The sequence below is a fragment of the Castor canadensis genome, chromosome 8, assembly GCF_047511655.1.
Source record: "Castor canadensis chromosome 8, mCasCan1.hap1v2, whole genome shotgun sequence".
Lineage (NCBI taxonomy): Eukaryota > Metazoa > Chordata > Mammalia > Rodentia > Castoridae > Castor > Castor canadensis.
Window position 1 is genome coordinate 11,650,768 of NC_133393.1, and position 24,555 is coordinate 11,675,322.

At 43.0% G+C, this 24,555-nt stretch overlaps 1 protein-coding gene and 1 non-coding gene across 4 annotated transcripts in view; one reads left to right on the forward strand and one right to left on the reverse strand.

The window, feature by feature from the left end:
* Clic5 (chloride intracellular channel 5) overlaps window positions 1-24,555 on the forward strand; it is a 157,707-nt gene that overhangs the window by 44,366 nt on the left and 88,786 nt on the right. The window contains exon 1 of one of the 3 annotated variants that reach the window (XM_020184841.2): window positions 7,164-7,555. The exons of the other annotated variants lie outside the window; for them this stretch is intronic. Coding sequence (XP_020040430.1) covers window positions 7,493-7,555 — 63 coding nt within the window. The 5' untranslated portion in view covers window positions 7,164-7,492. Of the gene's footprint in view, window positions 1-7,163; window positions 7,556-24,555 lie in introns of those variants that run through there. 3 annotated transcript variants of the gene reach the window in all.
* LOC141410550 (U6 spliceosomal RNA) lies at window positions 3,836-3,941 on the reverse strand. Its single transcript, XR_012435397.1, has one exon. It is a non-coding gene; the product is annotated as a U6 spliceosomal RNA (small nuclear RNA).

A 24,555-nucleotide genomic window follows, 5' to 3' on the forward strand; every position in this document is an offset into this window, starting at 1 on the left:
TCAGAGCTCCCAGCACATGGTGGGCTCTTAGGAAATGTTAACTATTATTTTTATTACATAACTCTTTCCTATGTTTTACTTCAAATTAGAATCTATGAAAACTCCATACAGTAATGTCCATTTCACTGATATAAGGGCAGAACTCCAAATAAAGGCAGTACCAGTTTTTCATTCTTTGATTGAGTTCCTTAAGGGAGATTTATTGATCATGCACATGTCATGATGGACGAAATCTTTGAAACTGTGAACCAAAATAAATCCTCCCCCTCTTAAGTTGCTTTTCTAAGGTATTTTATCACAGAATTCATAAGTCTGAGGCAGAAAATTGGTAGCAAAGAAATGGGGACATTGCTATGACTACCTGACCATGTGGTTAGTAGAAACCTTTGGAACTGTATTGTTGGAGGAATATGGAAAAGTTTGGAAGTGGAGACTAGGGAAGCTTTAGAATGCTGTAAGCAGAGCTTAATGAGTGATTCTGATGGGAGCTCAGAAAATCAGAATGCAAATAAGAATGTACACAGTAAAGACTTGTGCTCATGAGGTTTTAGACAGGAATGAGGACTCTGTCAGGAATTAGAGGCCATTCGTGGTTCTTTGTGTCAAAGAACTTGTCTACATTTTGTCTATGCCCTAAGCTTTTGTGCGAGGCTGAGTTTAAAGATAACAGATTAATTAATTTGGTGGAGGAAATTTCAAGGTATCCCAGCATTCAGGTTATGGCATAGTCTTTTCTGGCTGGATTTAGTCAGGTTTACAGCAGGGATCAGGAGCAAAAGCAGAGGAGAAAGACTTGCCATTTGGTCAGGAAAGTCTGTGTAAAGTTGGGGCTAAATAAGGCATGGACTCTGAAAAGACTAACACCATTAAAAAGAAGTCAAGTAAGAGATGTTGTGATAATAGGAAAGCTACCTTAAGGGCATCTCAGTAATTGGTCAGACCTCACCCATTACATGCTCAAGGGTATAAACAGGTAAATTCATATGAAAGATTTTCCTTTTAAAAGAGAGCAACTTAACCCCAGGACTACCAGAAAAAAACAAACAAACAAAAAAAAAAAAAAAAAAAAAAAACCTAAAAGAGAGCAACTCAAGGATGCTCTGTTCACACATGGAGCCTCAAGATTTGTTTCAACCATTGAGACACTTGGTGGCCACTGCCACACTGGGTCCAAGGGGTCCAAGATACTGCTTGAGCAGGTGGAAGACTATACCTAATCATGTGAAACTGGCTTTTCAGGCATGCAGAATGCAAGAGTTATGAGGACTATAGAAGCTTCCATCCAGGTTTCAAAGAAAGGCCTGGGAGGTCAGACAAGGTGTGGCAGGGTCAGAATTCCATGGGCAGCCCTGAAAGGAAACATATAAAGCTGTGAAGATGAACTTGAAGATGCAACAGAGACCCTGGGAAGAAACATCAGGAATGTGGAACATCTGCTGAGGAAAGCCATAGTCAGTGAGTGGAGTTGCCCTAAGAGAGAATTCATGTGTACTCCAACTAGCAAGGTCACAGGGAAGGGGCTGCTGAAGCCCTTGGAAGTTTATCTCACCACTGTATGCCCTGGATGCCAGATGGAGCTAGAGGATTTAATGCTTGCTCTGCTGAGTTTTAGTCTTGCTTTAGTCCTCTTGTCTGTGTTCTCATTCCTCCCTTATGGAATAGGAATGTTCATTCTGCCATTATATGTTGGGAGCATGTAAACTGCTTTTTGATTTTTAGAGGGGATCACAGCTAAGAGTTGTCTTGAGTCTCAGAAAAGGCTTTGGACTTGAACTTTTGAAAAATGCTGAAACTGTTAAGACTATGGGGACTGTTAGAATGGACTGAATGTATTTTGCATTGTGAGATGTAGAAGACTTTTAGGAGTCAGGGGTGAAATGTTATGGTTAAGATATGAATTGGCCCCACAAGACTCATGTATTGAAGGTTTGGTCCCCAGCTGGTGGTACTATTTGAAAAGGTTCTAGGAAAGTTAGCAGGTGGTGGCTAGCTGGAGAAAGTAGGTCACTGGGGGTATGTCCTGAGCCCTGTGTCTCACCCAGATCCTCTCTCTCTCTCTCTCTCTCTCTCTCTGTGTGTGTGTCTGTCTGTCTGTCTGTCTGCTTCCTGTTCAGTATGATGTGAGTTGCTCTGCAACACCACACCCTCCCCACCATGATGGATTGAAACATTTGAATGCATGAGCCAAAAGTAGCCCTTCCTCCCTTCAGTTGTTATTTCAAGTATTTTGTCACAATAATGAGAAAGTTAATACACCAACTTATGAAGAAATAATGCAGAGCTAAGACTGCTTGTCATTGGAAGGTGACATGAACACTGCATGTTCTCTGAAGGTTCCAGAAAGAGCACAAGCAGTGTCTGGCACACAGTTGGCATTCCCAAGACACTGAAGGAATGAGAAATGAGTGAACCAGTGGGATGAATGGTGGTTGTTGACAAGACTCTTGGTTTCAATCCAGCCCACTCCCAGGCTTCTCCCTTCGCTAAGCAGCAGTAGGGAGACTGTTGTCAGTAGGGAAAAGATCACTGGTGATGCTGGGCACACCCAAGGGCACGATAGCTTATAAAGGACCAGGCAGATCTAGCAACCAATCCCAATTGTCCTCACAGCCCAAACTGTGACCTCATGTCAATGCCATCCCCACAGGACTTACCTCTGTTCATCTGCACCCACATGATCCTCCCACAGAGACACATGTGACCTGTGCTTTCTCAGCTGTCATCAAAACCTTCCAGTTTCCTTGGGTCAAATGTTAAGTCCTTGAGATTGTCTATGAGATCCTCTGTAGAGAACATATGCATGAGAGAGTTTAATCCCCATAAAAAATAGCCTTAGAGTGAGTGGGTACAAGTAAATACCACTAGATACATAAAAGCTGGGGCTTATGACTAGTGATAGTCTTGTACTGTGGTTTTGGGTAGGACAAACATTTCTAGAAAAATCTCCCCATGAGGATCATCATTTTTTTTTGCAGTATATGACCTTTCATCACACATACGTGCACATGCACACACACACACACACGCATATGCACACACACTCAGCCTAAATATGCTTATTTTCTTTCATTTTATTCTTTATTTTAATGAATATTTGTTCCATTTTATTGATGGGTTATAATTGGGAGCACTAGGACTCATGGAAAAGAGCTATCTATCTTATATTTCTGAAGTTAATGGTAAGATAAGGTCTGAAGGAAGAATGTAAGGAAATAGAACCTGGTGGTTTTACAGTTTTTGAAACTATTTAAGAATTCAGATGACTGAAAATTTACACACATAAAATTAACCTTTTTTTGTATGTAGTTCTATATGTTTTAATACATATAGATGTGTATAACCACCACCACAAACAGGATACACAACACTTCTAGCACCTGAAAAAACTTCCTGTCGCCCATTTATAATTAATCCTCCTCTATCCTACTCCTGGTAGCCATTGTTTTTCTCTCTAACTCTACAATATTTTCTTTTCCAGTATCTCATGTAAATGAAAGTATACATTATGCAGCCTTTCGAGACATATCTGTGTTTTGAGTTTTATCTGTAGCTTACACTTGTTAATAATTTCTTCCTTTTTATTGCTAATTGATATACCATAGGGGGCTGCATCACAATTTGTTTATTTATTTACCCATTAAGGGACATATGGATTGTTTCCAGTTTGGGGCAATTATGAATAAAACTGCTGCAAGCATTCATGCACAGGATATATATCTTACAACCATATAAATCCCTTTATGCTTTATCCTTTATGTTGAAGTTATTATATTATTATATCTAAATGTATCAAACCCTCATCAGATATGTTATGATTTTTCTTTCAACCATCATACAAAAATATGAATGCTACACAGATTTTCATGTCATCCTTTCATAGGACCATGCTAGTCTCTTCTGCGTGGTTTCAGTTTTAGCTTTTGAACTGCCAAAGTAAGCACTGAGCATGTTTTTGCAGTGCTTTTCTAGTAAAGACTTACCTAAAATTTTCACAGAACCAGAGATGGTGATTCATGCTTGTAATCCCAGGTACTTAAGAGGCAGAAATCAAGAGGATTGTAGTTCAAGACCAGCATGGGCAAAAAGTTAGCAAGACCCCAACCTCAACACATAAGCCAAGTGTGATGCACACACTTCTCGTCCCTCTATGCGGGAGGCATAGGTAGTAGATCTGCAGTCTGACGCTAACACTGGGAAAAAACCTAGACCCTATCTGAAAAATGTCGTAAAGCAAAAAAGGGCTGGAGGTGAGGTTCAAGTGGTAGAGCATTTGCCTAGTAAGTACAGACCCTGAGTTCAAACCCCAGTACCACCAAATAATTAAAAATAAAATAAAACTTGTACTGAGTTTGTGAAACTATGAGCTAAAATTAGTGTAGTGTTTCCCTCTGGACAAAGCTAGAATTTACTCTAATCAATTATGCTTTGACAATAAAGGGCACAAAATGAAGCTTTTTAATCTTGAACTAAAAAATAGCATGGGATTAAAACTAGAAATATGTGCAGAGATAGTTGATTGCCAAAACAGACTTATGGCAATGAGAAGTTTTATAATATCAAAAGTATCAGTTATCTGCAGGGAGGTCCAAAAGAGATGATTTCTAGAAACTGTGGCTATAACGGAACTTCCTATTTTCCAAAAAGCAGTAGCTATTTGGAGAAGATTAAGTGAATGTTAACTCTACCAGGTTTGAGATTAAGGAAAGGGAGACCATCCCATGCATTGCTTAGATCATAGCCAAGAAAATAATCTCAAATTGTTATAAAGCACTTTTCATTAATAACCCCACATGGGCATTTTATGCCTATGATTGTATTTGCTTCTGCTCTGCTGCTATTAAAAATGAGCTTGTGCATCCTGCAGTGGAAGTTCCCACCTCCCTCTCTAACCTTGGTCCTTCCCTAGAGTATGTGGTCATTGGCTCGGAATGCACAGCTGTGAAGGTGACTGTCTAAAGGCTTTGGTGATGTAAGCCTGAAACCAAGGAGGAGAGCAATTAAACTTCACCTTGATTAAGCTATAGTGTGCCCAGAGGGTTGCAGGTTGGGCTGGGTGATACTTTCTCAGAGTGGAGGAGACATTTGTACTTGGAGACTGTGAGGACATACCCTGCCCTAAACGGTGATCAGGATACCTTGTTCTCTTCTCTGCCTATTAGATACCTGACCATTCAGGGAGTTTCATCCATAGTGCCTTTTATCAGTGAAGCCTTTCCCTCTTCCCATCCCAGTTGAGGTAAATAGTCTCTCTAAATATGAGCCTATGTAGCCCTCTGTTAGCCAGCTATCTGTCATTGTAACAAAACACCTAAGATAAATCAACTTAAAAAGGGAAAAGGTTTATTTTTGACTCAGTTTTGGAGATTCTAGCCCATGACTGCTGGCCCCATTGCTTTGGGCCTGTGATGGGACAGTACATCATAGATGGCAGTTTATGGTAGGAGTTCATTTGCCTTGTGGCTGCCAAAAGAGAGAGTTAGGGGAAAAGTCCATACCCTTTCTGAGGGCTGAGGTATAACCTCTAGTGCATGGAATGCATTAGATCCAAACCCTAGCATCCTCCAACTGCAGACTTAGTGTTCATGTGATGGTTAACCCAAAATGGATTTTAATCTCCATTAAGATCAGGGCTATGTCTTTGTTTCCCTACAGTGACTTATACCATGTACACGAGAGAGACAGCTGACGGCAGAGTTGAAAGCATAGTCTCAGCTTTTCTGTGTTCAAATCCTTTCCTAGCTGGATGACTAGGGGCAAGTCACTTAAATGCTCCATGCCTCAGTTTCTCCACTTATAAAACTGGGCTTATTAACACTATTTGCAAAGATTAAATAAGCTAAGACATTTAAAGTGTTTAGCATATCTCTCTGGCACATAGTTCTATTACGTATTTTTCTTATTAAGCAATTAATTAGTTCTCATAAAGCTATGAAACAAAAATGTATTTATAAGTAAGGCAAGACAGGACACAAATGGTATTAACTAAAGAGAAGGCCCAGAAAACAAAGAGAAGTTAACCAAATTGTGAAGATAAACAGTTTTCACTATTTTTTAAAGAAACAAGAGGAGGGGATGTATATTGACCTTAGGAAACCATCCAGCAGTGTTTATCAAGAATGTTCTTGCATTCTGTGGTTCAGCAAACCTACTTCTAACTTTATTTCCAAAAGTGTTCATGGATTAATCAAAGGATGTCTGGTAGAATTTTCATAGCACAAGTGTCCATAGTAGTCACTAGGTGCAAACTATGCAAATAGTCATCATCAGTGGAACAGGTCAATAAGTTGCAGCAGTGAAAATGGGTGATGTGTAATTACACATGGCACAATGGTGGACCTCACCAAAGTAGTGATGAGCAAAAGAAGTCTGTGCCAGCATGCCAGGCAAAGCACCTTGACTGTTTCAGATCAGGATAGTGGTTACCTTGGTAGGGGAGAAGGGTAAGGAGTGGGGGTAGGGGAGAGTGGAGACCAGAGAGCATGAGGAACTTCTGGGGTATAGCTAACATTTTATTTCTTTGCCTGGTGCTGGTTATAGATTGTGAAAATCACTGAACTTCACCTATGAGATATGCATTTTTTCTGTATGTGTGTCATATTCGCTAAAAAAGAGAAGAGAAAAGAAATAATAATAGAAAAGAAAGGATTTTTAAAAGAGAAAATTCAAAAGATAAAAAGGATCCTTGGTTCTGTTGCACTTGACCTAGCTGGCTCACCCCTCTTCTTTGCACGCTGCTCCCCTTCCTCCCCCACCCCCATTTGCTCCGCTTGAAAATAGCAAATGCCTGTGCCAGGGGTCTTTTCCTTCCTTCCTTAGCCTCCCACTGCTCTCCTGGTCCTGGGCGTCCTTTACAAGACAGGATGCGCTTTTCCAAGTGGATAAAGCTGGTAGTAGAGTAACTTGGAGGAGTTAAGGTTCATTAAAGAAAAACTTGGAATTCCTCTCCTCCTCTCCCTTCCTCTCCCCTCTTCTCTCCTCTCCTCTCCCAGTCTTCTTCTCCCCCTTCCCTCATTATCCCTTCAGGACATCCTCCGGGCCTTGGTGGCTTTACCTGGACCGGCTCTGTCCGAGGGGTCGTGGGGCGGCGGCCAGAGCTCCCGGGGTTCCCCCCCCCCACCCAACACACCACCCAGTCCCCGCCCGTCCTGACCCCGCCCCGCGGCCACAGGCTATTTTGGGCTTTGGCGGCGGTAGCGGGATCGCTGACAGTCGCGGATCCTGTGACACCTCCCAGCAGCCAGCCAGGCACTTGTTGCTCCCAGGACCTGTTGTCATCCCTTCACCGGCTTTCCCTCTAGTCCCCTGCGCCCTGTTGGCGGCTCCCCTTTGCATGGGATCACCTGGGACACGATCTCTCAGACACGGAGAAGTAAGTGGGTTTTTAAAACCGTGCTGAAGAGAGGCCCCGCGAGCGGGCGCGCGGAGCGCTGGCCCAGGCGCTGCAGAGGTGGCGCCTCTCCGGCCCGGGACGGTGGCCCCGGGCGCCGACGGCATGACGGACTCGGCCACAGCTAACGGGGACGACAGGGACCCCGAGATCGAGCTCTTCGTGAAGGTAGGTGGGCGCCCGGGCACCTGCAGCACCTGCCGCGCCTCCAGTCGGGCTCGGGGTGGCGGGAGCTCAAGTGCCAAGGCGCGGGTGGCGCTGTGACGCTGGACCCTCCCTCCGAGCGCAGCCCGGGGCCCTTGAGGTCTCCTGGGTGGCGTTTCTGCAGGTCAGTTACTCGCTTTGGAGCTCCTGGGCGGACTAGAGTGAGGTTCGATCTGGCAGGTGCCGTCTTCTTGGAGAGTTGCCCCGCAGTTCGTCCAACCTGCCGCAGGACCTGTGGTCACCACTGCGGGTCCCCAGCCCTGTGAGGCGCTGTTTTGAGTGGTCCTGAAGGATGTCTGTAGGTGCAGGGACAAGTCAGGAACCTGGCTGGACCCGCGAACCTGTCTTCTGCAATGGTGTAAGGATGAGGGAAGAGCCGGAGAAAGAAAGGTTATTGATGTAATCATCTTTGGCAAAGCAAAAATCACATTCTTAAAATCACTTCCCTCTTTTACAAATAAAAGCGAAGCAAGCAAAGGTGTTGTCTTGCCGTGTGACCTGTGTAGTAGAAAGTGAACACCCCGTCCCTGCCGCTATTATTACCATCGGTCATTATCGTGGCTCTGCGCTAGCCGCGGGAAACGCTCAGTGACAGGCCGGGATGAAGGAGCCAAGCGCAACGGCAAATTAAGTCACCTGGCTCCTTGAACAGCCGTGGCCTGGTGTCAGAGCTGCAGTCATTCGTTTGCAACCTGTAGGAGGAAGGATGGAGGCCGAGGCAGTTTCCCGGTCTGCGGGTGTAAAGAGAAAGGAACATTTGATCAGTGCCTGCACTGCAGAAGCCGGAAACCCGAGGCGGCAGGAGAGCAGCCTTCCCGGGCGGGGCAGAAAAAGTCGCCAGAGCTTGGGGGGAGGGGAGTCACCAGGCTGCCTGAGAGCAAAGACCTTTCATGAAGGGGATAAATCTTTGACTATAGTTTCCCTGGAATTATTCAGATTACTAAAAGAGAGAAACATCTTTGGTTCCTTGGGGAGGGTTGGGAGGAATCTTGGCTGAATTTAAAAGGCCTATATGTATCCTGGAACCAGAAAGATGTTATTTTGCCCAAATCATCCATATTTTCGAGCCAGTTTAAATAGACTCTGGCAGAAAGTTTAAGGTCTATATAAGCTTCCATAACAATCTTTTGGGTTTTGGTACCTTTGTACTCCTAAAAATATTAAAAATCAGTCATGACTTCTTTTTATACTGCCAAAGAGATGTGTGTCAATTGTTCCAGGCTGCCAAAATGTTGGAAAAATTTTGCATTTAAAAATATTTTTTTACAATTATGCAAGTCATTGAGTGACACTTGCTTTCCTCAGTCTGTTCTCATCCCACGTGCCCGACTTTGGTGTCTAGATCTCCTCTGGACAGGATTTACAGGTCCTCTAGCAGACCCAGGTAAAAAAAAGAGGTCACGTCTCTTTCTAAGCAGGGCAGTGTTGGGGTGCCCCAACCCCAGAGTTCAGACTTGCAGCCCAGAGGGAATAGGCAGAGCTTCACAAAGCACAGAGTCTGGCTGCTCTCCTTAAGAAAGTAAGTCCTTATTCTAGGACTTAGAGACATTTGAAACACAAATTGGTTCTATAGAGCCAGGAGGAGCCCTTTGCCCCACTGCTAGGCGTGGAAAGAGATTCTTACTACACCTTTGGAATTTCATGTTGGCAGCCTTAGCAATTTTATCCATTTATATAAAAAGCTCACTGCCCAGCTCTGGGTGCTCCCAAAGAATTCTAAAATGCCTGTGCTGTCACTTTTTTCTTTTCCTAAAGGGAAGCAAACTCTGAGAGCTAAGCAGGCCTTCATGGCCAGCTCAAAGACCAGATTGATGGGGATATCAAAAAATTCAGATATGAAAGCTGTTTGATCCCTCCTCCTCCCCATTTTTTGAACTTCTGGTTAGTGTGACCATTTACAGGGACAAGTGAAGGCTGGAAATATTGTGGGGACGCTCTTCAGTCCTCGTCATTTTAGACAGGCAATGTCCTGACTTCTCCAGAGTGGGAAGTTTCTCTGAGCTGTATGATTCCCATAAAGAGAAAGCTGATGGGGTCAGAGAACAGAGGTGCAGACATGAGGGAAGGGCTGGTTGGTTTCTATAGTCTCCCAGGCAGTACAGGCTTCACCCAGAATCATGACATTGGTCATTTTCAACACCCCTATCAGAGGACCCCCAACTCAGCCTGCCCACTGAGTCTACTATTCTAAACCACAGCCACCCAGTGAGAGTCAACGCCATGTGACCCTATCCTACAGCAATCAGTAGTTATTATCAGTTACTACTGCTGATAAGAAAAATAGTAGCAGTAACAAGTGGCAGCATTTTAGGACTTGTAAGGCATGTTCATATATCTTATCTCATTTGGTCACCAGTATCCTTGTATATAAGATTGACTCACTCAAGTGAAAAATGAAGAAAACAAACAAACAAACCTGACTCATAGGAACCTTGTCAAAGCATTTGGTGAACTGCAGTTTGCTGCTGTCCTCGTGACATCCTAGGGAAACAAGAATGATGACCATTTTATGGTCAAACAACACATGTGCTCAGAGAGGGTGTACGAATTGCAAATCAGCAAAGAATATTCAGACTCAGTCCTCAATTCCAGCACTTCAGACTCTTAAATTTCCTCTGCTTTTCCAAACATTCACATGCCAGTCTTGCACCTTATTTTGACAAGTTAGGCTTTCAAGTGTCATCCATGATGAAAATTTGTGCTATTTATAAATCTGCACTCATGTATTCATAAAAGTCTGTCAAAGATATTGTTATGCACTCCAGGTCTTTCCTTTCCAGGAAACATCCTAAGACGGACATTTAAGGAATTGTTTCCTCACATTCTTCATTTATTTGTCTCTACTAAGAAAGGTCAGATCAGATGAGCTCTGATTCTAGTGTGCTACAGAACATTCGTACACTATCTGTGCATGGGGCAGAGATTTGGACACATGGAACCTGCATCCAAGTCTTATCTGTGCTTCTAATTAGCTAAGTGACTCTGAATGAATTAATTTAACTTCTGTGAGCTTCGATGCCCCTCTCTTAAAACAAGAGGGGCATATAATTCATTGTCCAAACCAAGACACTTTTTGAAAGTAAAAGGAGATATTACCAATACTTAGTCTAGGAATATAGGTGTGACCCAGGATTGTTTGGGATGTGTGGTACACTGATTAGGAAAATCTTGTAACCACTGACTTGCTGTGAGGATTCCATGGAAACATAGAGGTGGAAGGGCTTTGGAACTTGAAAATTGTCATAAACACACTGACTTAAATTCTGATATGAGTTCCCTGGCAGATAGAACCTTTCTGGGTCTGCATGTCCCTGATTTGCCTTAGAGAACAAAGGCCTGGTTCCTTCCTCACTTGCAGGGTATTTTAAGAACAGGTGAGATCATCCCTACTTGGACTTTGATCATTAAGGAAGGGTAGCAAGTTAGAGACTGCATACTAGCAGTAAGTGTGGTTTATTGAAAAAAAAATAAAAAGGGCAAGGAAGTAAAAGCAAAACAGAAAGCAGTTTGGGAGGACAAATACAGGATGTGCTGAGCATGTTAGATCAAGATATTCCTACAGTCCCCTCAGCTCTCAGGCCCTCCCAAGATTCCAGTGATAGAAAGCCACCAAAGTGAAGTGTCCATGGTGGGCAAATTTCCCTACCAATTTTTCTTAGGGCCTGAGATGTGGGTTTCAACAGAAAACGCATTCAAATCATTGATGGAGATTTTAAAATTTCTGAGCCAGGCTACTCCCTAGACCAATTACATCAGTGTCTCTGTGGGTGGGGCCTAGAAACAGTATGTTCACCCCCTCCCTGGGTGACTTCAGTGCACAGCCCTGGTGGAGAGCCTCTGAAACATGAGCAGAGGTGAGCCCAGTAGTAGAGCTTTTGCCACCACTAAAATAGGTGGGCTTTCTAGTGAAGATTCATATCCAGAACTTCTGATGGCCTTGGGGCATCATGGGCATGAGTGTTGTTTATAGTCAGTGCTCAGTTAACAAATGCTGACCGACTAGTAAGCCCTATCCACAGAACTCCAGAACAATCAGGGCATGGCGTTTTGGTCTAGTCAAATAATCGTCAGTTCAGTGTGGGGGAAATAAAATGGAGTCCTCTTGATTGTCTGATAGAAATGACTAGTTGTTTCCTTTCCTTAGAGGCCCAAAAGCTCAAATAGAAGTACAGAATGCAAGTTAAATCATGGGACACATGGTATGTCATCTGACTTCTAGAACAGACAGGATCAAATCTTGTGGTGTTCCCTTTATGGTCACAAAATGCTCTGGCTGCATGGTCACCTTGGCTAGCTCATTTAAGCATGAGCTCATAGGGTTTTTAATATTCACTTCATCACATTAAGCTACTGTGCTTCCCTTTCACTCTATCTCTAGGTTTTGGTCTACAGTCAATCGCCCAAATCACAAATCCACCTGCCTTGCTCTCTCAATGGGTCTTTGCTTTCTGGATAGCATCTCCACAGGTGTCAAGGTCAAAGGATGGCCATCTCAGGATGTGAGCGTGACCATGAATCTGCCCTGTGATGTCTCTCAGGCTGTTTTCTGGCTAGCCAAGGCATAGTCTGTTGATTTGAACAAAGGTCAAAAGCTTTTCATTGTTTGTTCCCTTTGAGTTGCCAGGTGTTGGGTCCAGGCTAGTGGCAGAAGAGTTCAACTTTGGGTGTTAAAGTGTGATTTACCATCTGTGTAGGTCTGGACACATTGACCTGTCTAGGCCACAAGTTTTTTGTTTTGTTTTGCTTTTTTTTTTTTAACAAGTGCAATGCTAATATCAACAATATACATCTCATAGGGTTGGTTTGAGTACTGAACAAGTGATGGATGAATATGAATGTGGGGTATAAGAAGGGCTTCCTCTGCAGGCCACATGAAGTCCAACTAGTAAAAGCGAAGCCTTAGGATTTCTCTCCCTCGATAGGTAGAGGAAGTCAGAGCTTAGTCCCACCTGCTTCTGTCTTATTGCTAGGGCCAGGACACAGACCTAGGGCAGCTAGGTCTCAGCACAACCTTTACTGGTTCTGATTGCCTCTGACTGGGCTGCTGCTCCACCAGCTGGAGAGGTCACTGTCTCAAGTAATGTCGTTGGAGTCACCACAGGGTGAGTGCAGATCTCTGACCCATCCTTGGATTCTAGAAGTTGATTCTTTCCGTCAATTACTGTCTCGTACAAGGAATGAAATAATGTGGCAGTTATCTCAGGGCTCCATTCTCTTTTCTCACTGGGCTCTAGGAACAGCCTCCCAAGTTCGCCTGAAAATTGTCTAAACTTTGACCCTTGGGTGAAGAAGATGACTGGAGTCTAGATCCTTTGGTTCCAGGAGATTCCCCTGGTTCTCTTTGCATATTTTCTAACCCCCTCACCAACTTCCCAGCTCTACATAGCCATGGTCACTCTCAGAGAAAATGCACACACACACATACACACACACACACACAAGAAGACGTGAGTCTGTGAAAAAGGGCTCTCTCCACCCAGGATTCCTGAAGAGTCTGCATCAACTGTCAAGGAAATTTGTCTCCTAACCCCAGGGATGACAACCTACTGTGGAAACTTGTATTTTCCTTCAAGTTGTTTGACCTGTCAGAGACACAAGTTTTTTGTTTTGTTTTGTTTTTTGTTTTACAAATGCAGTGGTAATATCAACAGTGTAAATCTGAGTTCTGATTTGAAATTCTTTAAGAATTACTAATATAGTCTGCTGTCAGAATGGAATCTTTTTCACTAAGAGGAAATGGAGTTGTTAACTTCTAGAAGTGCCCTCTAACTATGCTGGCATGGAAATCATCCTTGGATTGTACTTATTGTAGCACTTGTGGAAAATTAATGGTGAGGATTTCAGCTTTGGTGCATGGAAAAGTGTGCAGATCTTCCCATATACCTTCCCAGGCTCTGTCCCCAGAGATTTGGATATAAGAGGATGGGACGAGGCCAACTGTATCCTTATAAAGCTACCCAGAGGTCATTTTGAAGTTCACCAAAGACTAAGAACCACTGGCCCAAACCGTGAGTAAAAAGGACTGAGCTAGCCAGTGAGAAATTAAAAGGGAAAGATGGAATCCTATCCCTCCTTGTAGCATACATTTCACTAAATGGAGGAGGCTGAGGCAAAGATGCTTATTGGCACAAATCACCCCAGACTAACAAGGAAAATGATGCTTTGACTTTTTTATGATTTGTTCTTCTTCTTTTGCAAATTTTTTATAATATAGGAGTGACAGGCATTTTTAAAAGCTAGGCAAAAAGGAGATATTAGTAAGACAAGGAACTTTGGATGTTACGGGATTCAAGACAATCAATTAGCAAAAACATTTATTAAGCACTCACTCTGTGCCAGGCTCTGTGAAAGCTAAAGCGATGGGAGATCTCAAAACAAGAATCAGGGTCCTAGTAGTACAAGAGAGAGCAGCTGAGGAGGTAAAATGCAAACAAATGTCAGTGCCACATAAGTGGCAGGACACAAAATGAGGGATGCAGCTAAAGGGACCCCAGTGTGGCCCTGGCGCGTCTCCAGGCCTGATCTAGAGGAAAGTGGGACCTTGAAGAATGATACGGATTTGTAGAGGTGGCTAGGAGTAGGCAAGTAAAGTAGGTCCAACAAAGGCATGGAGGTGAGGAGGTTCAGGAATGCTATATGCAGGGGAGCTATTGAAAAATAAGCAAAAAAAATAAAAATAAAAATCCCAACAACAGCTGGAGGGACCCTTGAATAACAGGTATGTACTCTCTGCTCCCTTATAAGTAACAGGAACTACCAGAACTGGTTCATGTTCTGGGTTTCAAGATGTAATGGGAAGATAATGAATGGGAAGACCTGGATTCCAGGTCCTGCTCTGTTACACACTAGTTATGTGGCCTTCTTTAAGGCCAAGTTTCTTCTTCTATAAATTGGGATCAACAACCATAAAATCATAGAATTTATGTATGGGAAAAACCTCTAGAATTGATCCCCTCTGATCAGATAAATTTGCAAGCTAACATTTTGAGATACATGCTAAATGGTTTGAAGGAAGAGAAGCTAGCTGCTACTATTCTTACCATTGCTGTTGTGACCCTGATCACCAAGAACTTGTGACGATAGGAAGAGGCCAAGGAGGAGAATACTACAGTGGTCCTATCAGGGGCCAATGTGAGCTCAGACAGGTTTGAAAGGCAGAATGTGCTGTGGGAGAGTGATGTGAACACAACATTAGGAACATACCTTGGCAGAAGTCTGTGCAACTTATGAGACACACCAAAGCTTAAGATTCAGTAGTTCCAAGGTGAATTCATCTCTGGAAAGACAGGTTTCCACATTGGAATGGTGATACCAGTGGTGGGGTTGACCATTTTGTCTAAGATATTAAAAATGGATTGAGTACAGCTCAAGTACTTGAGCCTTAAGGTTCCTTTTAATCTTAAAAAAAGTCTATGAATTTATAACAGAAATATGTCTGCAAGGAAGAGAGTTGTTGATCATGAAAATAATCTGGTTTCTGCTTCACTTGAAATGTGGGCAAGTCAATCAAGTGCAGAGGGTCTTTAGAGTGCTAGAAAATCAGCACTGAGAGTCAGAATAGTCAACCTGGGGATGTGGATTTGAACTTCTGCTTAGAGCTATGGTTTAAGGAATAAGTTCCTCCAGAGAAGGCTGCGTGGAGAAGGAAGAAAGAAATAAGGAGTATGCTTTAACAAATGCCTCTTTGAGAGAGTAGAATGAGGCACAGGAAGAGTGGTTAAGTGGTAAGAGGTAAGGTGATAAATGCAATATCTTAGGTGATGGGAGCTAAAAGTGAGCAGTGCCTTAGAAGCAAGAAATGTCAGGGTGTGTCCTAAAAGAACTACAAATTCTGCTTGACTGGGGCCAAGAAAAGATCTACAGGGTTGTTGATGTAGCAGATGGAAGTATAAGTCAGGGTTCTGACAAAATAGTATAAACTAGATAGCTTATGAACAACAGAAATTTATTTCTCAGTTCTGGAGACTGGGATGTCCAAGATCAAGACAGCAGCAGATTAGGTGTCTAGTGGGGGCCTGCTTTCTGGTTCATAGATGGTACCTTCCAACTGTGTCCTTATCCGGTGAGAGCGTGAGAACTCTGGACTCTTCAGCTTCTTATAAGGCACTGTCCTCATTATGAGGCTCCACCTTTGAAATCTGCTCATCTCCCAAAGGCCCCATCACCTAATACCACTACCTTGGAGATTAGGTTTCAACATGAATTTCAGGGAAATACAAACATTCATTCAGACCACAGCACATTGGATTATGAAGTACTCTGATGTAAGCTGAGCAACTTGGACTTTTATTTATAATGCAGATGATTGCATGTGTTTCTACCTGCTTATGGAACAATCATATTTTAGAAAAGACGGAGGTGGTTAATTATCTAAACATAGTACACTGGATCTTAGTGCATCTGAGGAGTATTTTGAAGTGGGAAGTGTTTAGGGTCACTCACAGGCTGCAGTGGGTAGAAGTTTAGCGCTGCTGGTTACCTTATACCCTATATCAACCTCTATAGGCCTTGAGGTGGTGCTCTTTTCCTCTGTTTATCATTTGCCTGTGGTACAGGGGAAATAAGCAAGTATGAGATGGCAGAAATAGCACAAAAGGTGAAGGAGGGGAGGATACACAGTGAACAGAGTCCCCCTGGGAACCCATTACCTAGAATAAAGAGAAAGTAAAAACCTTGTCCCAGTTACTGTCTCTTTAGAATCCAATTTGGGAGGTTGTCATGGCAACAAATAGCCAGTTCTTGATCCAGCCCAGGGCTCCTCTCCCCCAGATGTGCACCCTCTGCTTCTTTTTTTTTCTTTTATTATTCATATGTGCATACAAAGCTTGGTTCATTTCTCCCCCCTGCCCCCACCCCTCCCTTACCACCCACTCCACCCCCTCCCTCTGCCCCCCACCCCCTCAATACCCAGCAGAAACTATTTTGCCCTTATTTCTAATTTTGTTGTAGAGAGAGTATAAGCAATAACAGGAAGGGACAAGGGTTTTTGCTGGTTGAGATAAGGATAGCTATACAGGGCATTGACTCACATTGATTTCCTGTGCGTGGGTGTTACCTTCTAGGTTAATTCTTTTTGATCTAACCTTTTCTCTAGTTCCTGGTCCCCTTCTCCTATTGGCCTCAGTTGCTTTAAGGTATCTGCTTTAGTTTCTCTGCGTTAAGGGCAACAAATGCTAGCTAATTTTTTAGGTGTCTTACCTATCCTCACCCCTTACTTGTGTGCTCTCGCTTTTATCATGTGCTCATAGTCTAATCCCATTATTGTGTTTGCCCTTGATCTAATGTCCACATATGAGGGAGAACATACGATTTTTGGTCTTTTGAGCCAGGCTAACCTCACTCAGAATGATGTTCTCCAATTCCATCCATTTACCAGCGAATGATAACATTTCGTTCTTCTTCATGGCTGCATAAAATTCCATTGTGTATAGATACTACATTTTCTTAATCCATTCGTCAGTGGTGGGGCATCTTGGCTGTTTCCATAACTTGGCTATTGTGAATAGTGCTGCAATAAACATGGGTGTGCAGGTGCCTCTGGAGTAACCTGAGTCACAGTCTTTTGGGTGTATCCCCAAGAGTGGTATTGCTGGATCAAATGGTAGATCGATGTCCAGCTTTTTAAGTAGCCTCCACATTTTTTTCCAGAGTGGTTGTACTAGTTTACATCCCCACCAACAGTGTAAGCACCCTCTGCTTCTTAATACTGACAGTGTGTGTAAACAGCCAATGAAGGGGAGAGGCAATCTCGCCTGCCCTTTATTCACTTTCACATTTGGGTTCTGTGGCATTTTATAGTCATAGCATAAAATTTAAGACCCCTGGTGTCTTTGAGATTTGGCTTGGAAACCAAAGGAGTCATAGGTCTGTGATGTTTTGCCTGAGATTTTTGTTCTGAGGATAAAGGGTTCTTGGCAGGACCTGCTCACAGGAGAGGAAAGTCGTGTGGGGACTTTCCCAGTTTTCCTCATTCACGCACTTCACCAGGATAAGAGGAATCTGATCTGTCTGGTGGGACACCTATGAGGGTCCAATAAGATAAGGAGCCCGAACGTCTTTTGTAAGCTAAAGTTTTCACTGTTCAGATGTAAGACATTGCATTGGTCAGTATAGTCCAAGTGCCAGAACACAGCCTATCATCTGGGTTCACAAAATAAACTCAACGGCATTTGGTGAGTAGTCTTCTTCCCGTGGGCTCCTTCCACCCTGTGTCTCTGTCTCTGCTCAGGGCTACCAACTCCTCTGCTGGGTGCTGCATTTAGTTTGTACATGGAAAAATGAAGGCAGAGGACCATCCAAGGGATTTTCATGGTCCCTGCTACGAAGTGACCAAATCACTTCTGCCCACTTTCCATGGTTCAGAACTCAATCTTAGGGCTATCCTCATGTGCAAGGAAGGCCAGGACATGTCATCTAACTCTGTTCCCAGCAGAAGAGAAGCTGGAGAACAAGCCAGCTTCCACCTTAGAAACTAAGTTATTTATCTCCCTGTTTCCTACATGAGAAGGCATCCTCCAGAATGACATCCTGCCTGCCACTTCTCTCCCCTATTTATCACACTTAGTAGCCTTTGTTTAATCTTCCTGTAGTATGCTCTCTATTATACCTGCCCCTCCATTTCCTAGATCAAGTTCTACTGCTTCTGTTGAATACTGAATATTGAGGCCTGTCTTCCTTTTCCCACCCTTATGTCCACACACCTTAAAATGGTTGCTTATGTGTCCATACAGTTTCTGAAACAGGAAAGAGGTTTAATCCTCATCACATACAAGCTATCTGACTCGGGGTCGCACATGAGGTTCTTCTGCACAAGTTTAGAGGAAAACATGAGGATCCAACCAGAACTAAGCATGGGAAACCAGAACAGGGTTTCCCAGCCCTGCAGAGCCCTAAGAACCACCTGGCACATTTTCCAAATTCCAGCCCACACGAATGAATCAGAGTCTTCAGGGAAGAGGGCCTCTGGAACACCTGCAATTTAGCAAGTGTTTAACAAACCACGGGTTTCTGATGATGGATCCAGTAAGGGGGCCTCTGCCTATAATCTACCAGGTCTATGGTAGATTCTGAATCTAGACAAGTGAACCTAATGGTGGAAATTTAAAGCACCGTGAGAATCATGTAGGATAGAAATTTGATTAGGGGAGTCATCTGGTCTCAGGTCATCCTAATGTACAGAGAATTTGGTTATTTTAAATATTGACTCTTGGCCTTAAAATCTGCTCTGTGGCCTATGGAATTGTAAAAACAGTCATGGGCTTGTTATTTTTCGCAAATCCATTCATTTCCAAAGTCCATTTTCCATCTGGAGAAACACTGGGAAAAAGAATAGAAGGTGGAAGGGGGAAGAGAGAAAGGGTAAGCAAGGCAGAGAAGAGCTGAAATGACAATAGCAGGGAAATCAAGTCATCATTCCCCTGTCCTCACTGGTCCTACACTTTCAGAAGTCAGAGAATCAACTTGGTAAAACTGAGTAACAGCAGTGGCTCTGTGCTGTTCTGAGCACCTGATTTCCATTAACTACTTGAGTTCTGTGGAGCAGGTTCTGGTATTACTACCAAATTACAGATGAGGACACTAAAACTAAAACTGAGACTCAGTCCCCTCTGGCTAAGGCCACAGAACTAGATCATAAGAAAACCAGATTACAAACCCTAGCCCTTGGTCAGGACCTGTGCTCTCTACTGAGTCATTCACCCAGGCTCCCAGCTTAGTAAAGAGAAAGTGCTAGTGCTGAAGCAGAGTGAGATAAACAAGCCTTTGCCTTTCCTTACTTCTCCAATGAATGCTCCAAGGTGAAGAACAGATCTTTATACTTGAAGGACAAATGGGGCAATTATCACATATAGTGTTAGACCTGCCTAAAAAATCACCTGTTCTCTAGTCCCCTTCCCATTTATCTGCCATAGGGACATAAATTCCTAAGCTTGGATCAACTTCTTGGCTTTAAGTAATATTCTCCAGGGGTTCTTTTCAGTGCATAACTGTTTACTATGAATGGCTACCAATGGACCCTATTACCTGAGCTGACATTAGCAAGTACAACTTTATCAAGTCAGTAGGCAGAGGGAAGAAGATCAGAAGGAGGGGATAGAAAAACCCCAGAAGTGCTGTGTTGCGGGGAAACTGTGCTCTACGGCAGCTTTAGGACATGGAAGAACTGTGATCTGAGAGCAAGTTAAGAGAGCTCTAAGCAAGGGAACCTGGCATCAGGAAGCCACTAAAAAGCAGAGTTTCTCAGCATAGACAGAGAAGGGCAGTATGATCAGAGAGTTCCAGCAGAGAAGGGAACTGTTGTCTTCCCTCCTCCACAGACCTATTGCCAGGGCAGGTGAGGAAGGAACCCAGTTTCCACCCCCATCAAGACTTCAGAGGCTTCTCTTGGCACCACCTTTCCTGGGAGAGCAAGGGCACTGCTAGAGAAAACCATGGCCAAGCCCTTTGGGGCCCTCTCCCATCTTAGGTCACCCTGGAGAATGATACCGAGCTTATCTAAGCCTGTTGCCCTTTCCGTCTGTGTGCCAAGAATCACACTAACAAGGTCCAGGTGCCTTTCATTCCACAGTGGGAGATAACTGGCTCTTGGTTGGAGGGAGCTTTGGGGTGAAGGAGTGAGTACACAGTGCTGTCAAGGAGGGAAGGCAGGCTATTGGATGAACAGTTTGGGATATGGAAGAAGGAGTGTTTGGAAGGAACTGGAGAAAGAGACCAGGGAGGCAAGATGGAGATCACTCCTGTCACTGCTCGGCTCTCTGCACTTGGTGCTGATTTCTTCCCATTTGGGTTTAAGTGAATAGAACAATAACCAACTGAAAATGGTTACTTTGAAGTCTAGGTCAGATGGATCCTCTCCTCATGCTGAACGTTTCCTACAAAGGAATGTGTGCACTATCATTTTTACTATTGCATGTGTATGTGTATATGTACTCATATGAAATATATATATACACTTTATGCATATTATTTCATATATATATATACACACATAGTATATAGGATATACATGTAAATTTTACATAAGTATATATACTGTTCATCTGAGCTTTGAGGTCCAAGACTGTAATGCCCACATCCATTTAGTGTTTGGCATATACCATTTCCTCAACAACTCATGTTGCTATGTAAGTGCACAAATATCTTTGCAATTATCCCATATTTGCCAATTGTTGAATAATAAAGCAATATGGCAGAGTTCAGGAAAATTGATTTTTCACTCTGCTTCCTGCTATTACGTTGTTTGGGGTTGGTAGCCTGGGTTTCTTTATGGCTAAAATAAAGGAATTGAATGAATTGACCTCTGAGGTCTTTCCAACTCTCAAAGTTCATTCTTTGATTCTCCTGTATACTGAGCACCATGCAGAGCCCATGGGAGATTCTGAAAGGACTCTGGTGTCAGAGTTTACAATATGCTTGATGAAGGGGCTTGGAGCTCCCATAGCCCTGTTTTGAGTCATTGAATGTTCTTTGTAAAGGATCACGTGGTAAACATTTCACTCTTTACAGGAGAGGTCCTCTCTATTGCAGGTATCCAGCTCCACCCCTGAAGGATGAAAGTAGTCACACACATGTAAATTAATGGACGCACCCGTGTTCTAGCAGCACTTTATCTACCGTATTACAGTGGGCTGACTGGACCTATGGACCCAGATGGAATTATATGAAATATATGAACTGAGCATGATGTCGTGCTCAGAACTGTGGGCTTGGCCTTTGCTGTTGATGGTAAGGAGGAGCTGCCTTCAGTAGAGGTGTCCACACTCACCTGCCTATTCCACAAAGTATGGAGATCTGGCAACCTTGGTGTTGAGTCATAAGGTGACGCATTCTGAGTTTCTCAGAGAATGTTCCTGCATGAATCCAGGTTATTGCATACCTTTTTCTGCATGTGATGAAACAGTCATGGAGGCAGAGGCTTGGAACTTTGTTGGCAGGCCCATAGCAAGGTTTCTGTGGTTGTGGACAAAGTCTTTGTGAGGGCCACCACATGTGGACCAACCTCTTTCTACATTTCTACCACCATGCTTTTTCTCACTTCCCCTGCACTTGGGTATTGTTCTATCAAATGTCTATTGTCATTTACTACTTGGTCTGGCTTCTAACAAATCACATGCTGCTGACATGTGCTGCTTGTGTGGGTAGCGCCCTGACATCTGTGTGTAAGACATGGCCATCTGGCCATGGGAAGAGGCAACAAGTCTTCCTGGGAGTGACACTGTTTGCAAAAGACAGTAATTACCTCATGTCCAGATCAGTCTTGCATACTAGGTGAGAGAGGCAAGCCATTCAAACAAAAAAAACCTATTTGTGGGGCCTCAAACAACTACTCCAGAAGCTAGACTTCCTTAAGAGGGCACTCAGTCTTAATGGTAAACACTTGGTGTGATTTCTGTCCTTGACATCCCTACACTCTTGACCAAGACACTTGGCCTCTTGGGGGAATTTTTCAACTATGAAATGTTCTAGAACCACATTCCTGGACCTGTTGGATCCTGGCTGTGATTCAAAATGTACAAATTCATGGAATCGACTTGTAGTTTCTGGCTTCTGTTGACTTACTTTGGTTGGGTTTCACATTAGCCAGTTTCATTGCATGTGTATGAGTGTGCACACACACTTGGTTTCTTCACATTCAAGGATCTATTTTTCAACAGTCTCAGATGCCATGGTTTGGTAGGAAATTGGTTCTTATGCCAACAAGATGTAATTAGAGGCAGTTTGGCCCATTATTCATGTGTTTATATTTTGGGGTATTTTCAACTGATTTCAATATTGACACAGTGGACATTTGTCCTACTTCACTGTTTCTATGTACCACTAACACATCTTTGGCCCAGAGTCTTCAAGGCAGAAACCAGTAACTGGCTTTCTAGCGCCATTTATTTTCTGATTAAGTTAGTTAGAGTGAGTTCTGTGGTTTGCAACAGAGTCTTGGTCAATACTTCTTTAGAAAAAAAGTTTTAAGTAAAATCTTCATTGAAGTCATATTAACTAATGAATAATGAATTCAAATTCATAATTTGAATGCTTAGAAATGTTCCTTAGGAACTAGGCATGGTGGTTCACACCTGTAATCCCAGCTACTTGGGAGGTGGAGATCAGAAAGATTGCAGTTCAAACCCAGGCAAAAAATGTAGTGAGACCCCATTTCAGTCAATAAGTCAGGCATGATGGCACATACCTGCAATCCCAGCTACATGGGAGGCAGTAGGTAAGGGGATCTTGGGCTGAGGCTGACCTCAAGCAAAAAAAAAAAAAAAAAAAGACCCTACCTGAAAAATAAATAAAACTCTAAAGCACTGAGGATGTGGTTCAAGTGGTAGAGTAAATTCAAGAACCTTGTACCAAGAAAGAAAGAAAGATCTTATTAGGATATTTAACACCAAAAAGTATATTTTGTAACTCCAGTAAATTCTCTGAATGCTTTTAATACACAAGACAAAAATGTAGGACTTGTCATGAACATAGGACCATCTGGTCATTGGGCCTCAAGGAGGCTGGGGTAAGGCAAATACCAGTGTAAGTTCTTGTTACTCCCTTTCCGTTCCGTTCTTGTGCCATCACAGTAAAGCCTTTCCATGGAGTGAAATCAAGTTATGATCTCTAGCACCTCTTTTAAGGGAAACCAGTAAAATAATAATAGCTCACACTTACTAAATATTTACTCTGTGGGTGGATGAGTACAAAGAGGTGAGTAAACACAATTATGATCAAGGGTCAAAAGTGGCTTCAGCAGTGCCCATGCGAGGCTGGGTTGTGTAGGAACCAGGTACTCCCATGGATACCCTACACAGTTGCCATCCTTTATGTGTCCAGATCCATCTGCTTTTTCCCCTGTCACCTCACACGGAATCGGTAATAAAGACCCAATTTAATTCCAGACATATCACTCACTAGTGGAGGAAATGTGAGACGTTAATGCTTAACCTTATCCTCCGCCTACTGAATTGCTTTCTGTCAGCCTTCTCTGAAGACACCACCCTGGTAAGAAAATTTGCTGACCATGACCCTGCTTTTAATTAACCATACAGAACAGCAATTAGACTTATTTGTGTCAAACCCCAAAAGGATTGCTGAGAGCTAATTTTAAATTTTTAAGTGGAGAAGCCAATTTTAGCTGAACATACTGAAGAACTTCCTTACAATGAGTTGTCCAGCAGAGAGATGGAATCCCTTCAGAGAGGTGGTGCACTCTGCATAAAAAATGTGTTTAAGCAGAGGTTGGATGACTTCCACAAGGCTTGCTATAGAATGAATCCATATGTTTTCATCTAGCACCTCGTACTTGGCACATAGTAAGTGCCCAGCAGACAGTAGTACTTGTTAGAAAAATCAATTCCCACACCTGCAGCCATTATTTTCATCATTCCCTGATGAACACCTTTGCTGTAAAGTGGAAAGGATGAGGGAAAGTGGTCAGTACCTCTGTGACATGAAGGCTTTGTCAAGGTTAGAACTAGGCTGAATGATGCTGTGCTTTTGATATGCTAAAGTTACTTGTCTCCTATATCCTGTGGCTGGTGTAATTCATGCAGGAGTTGAAGTCCACAGGTATTATCTGGTTTATGTCACAGCAAAACTGGGTTAAGAGACTTGTAAAGACAGATGCATTGACCCTGTAAGTCTTAAGTACAAAGCTAAACATTTCACAAGTCCTCTGTAAGTTTTTTAAGAAATAGATGGCTTATCTGACAAAGTCTTGCGTATCCATGTGATCAGAGCTATAAAATAATAAATATGCTAGTGACTCTTTTTGTCCAAAATGAATTCTATTAACTCACTTTAAAATAAATATGCAAACTTCATAGTTCGCAATGGCCATGTAAAACTGAGAATTTCAAAACATTTTCTTTTATAAATAATTAGATATTTTCTGCTCATATGGCTTCATAAAATCTCTTCCAACTCTAGAGATTTGGAAAGCAGGTAATGCCCAGTGAGCTGCAGGACAGGCTGGAGTCCTCTGC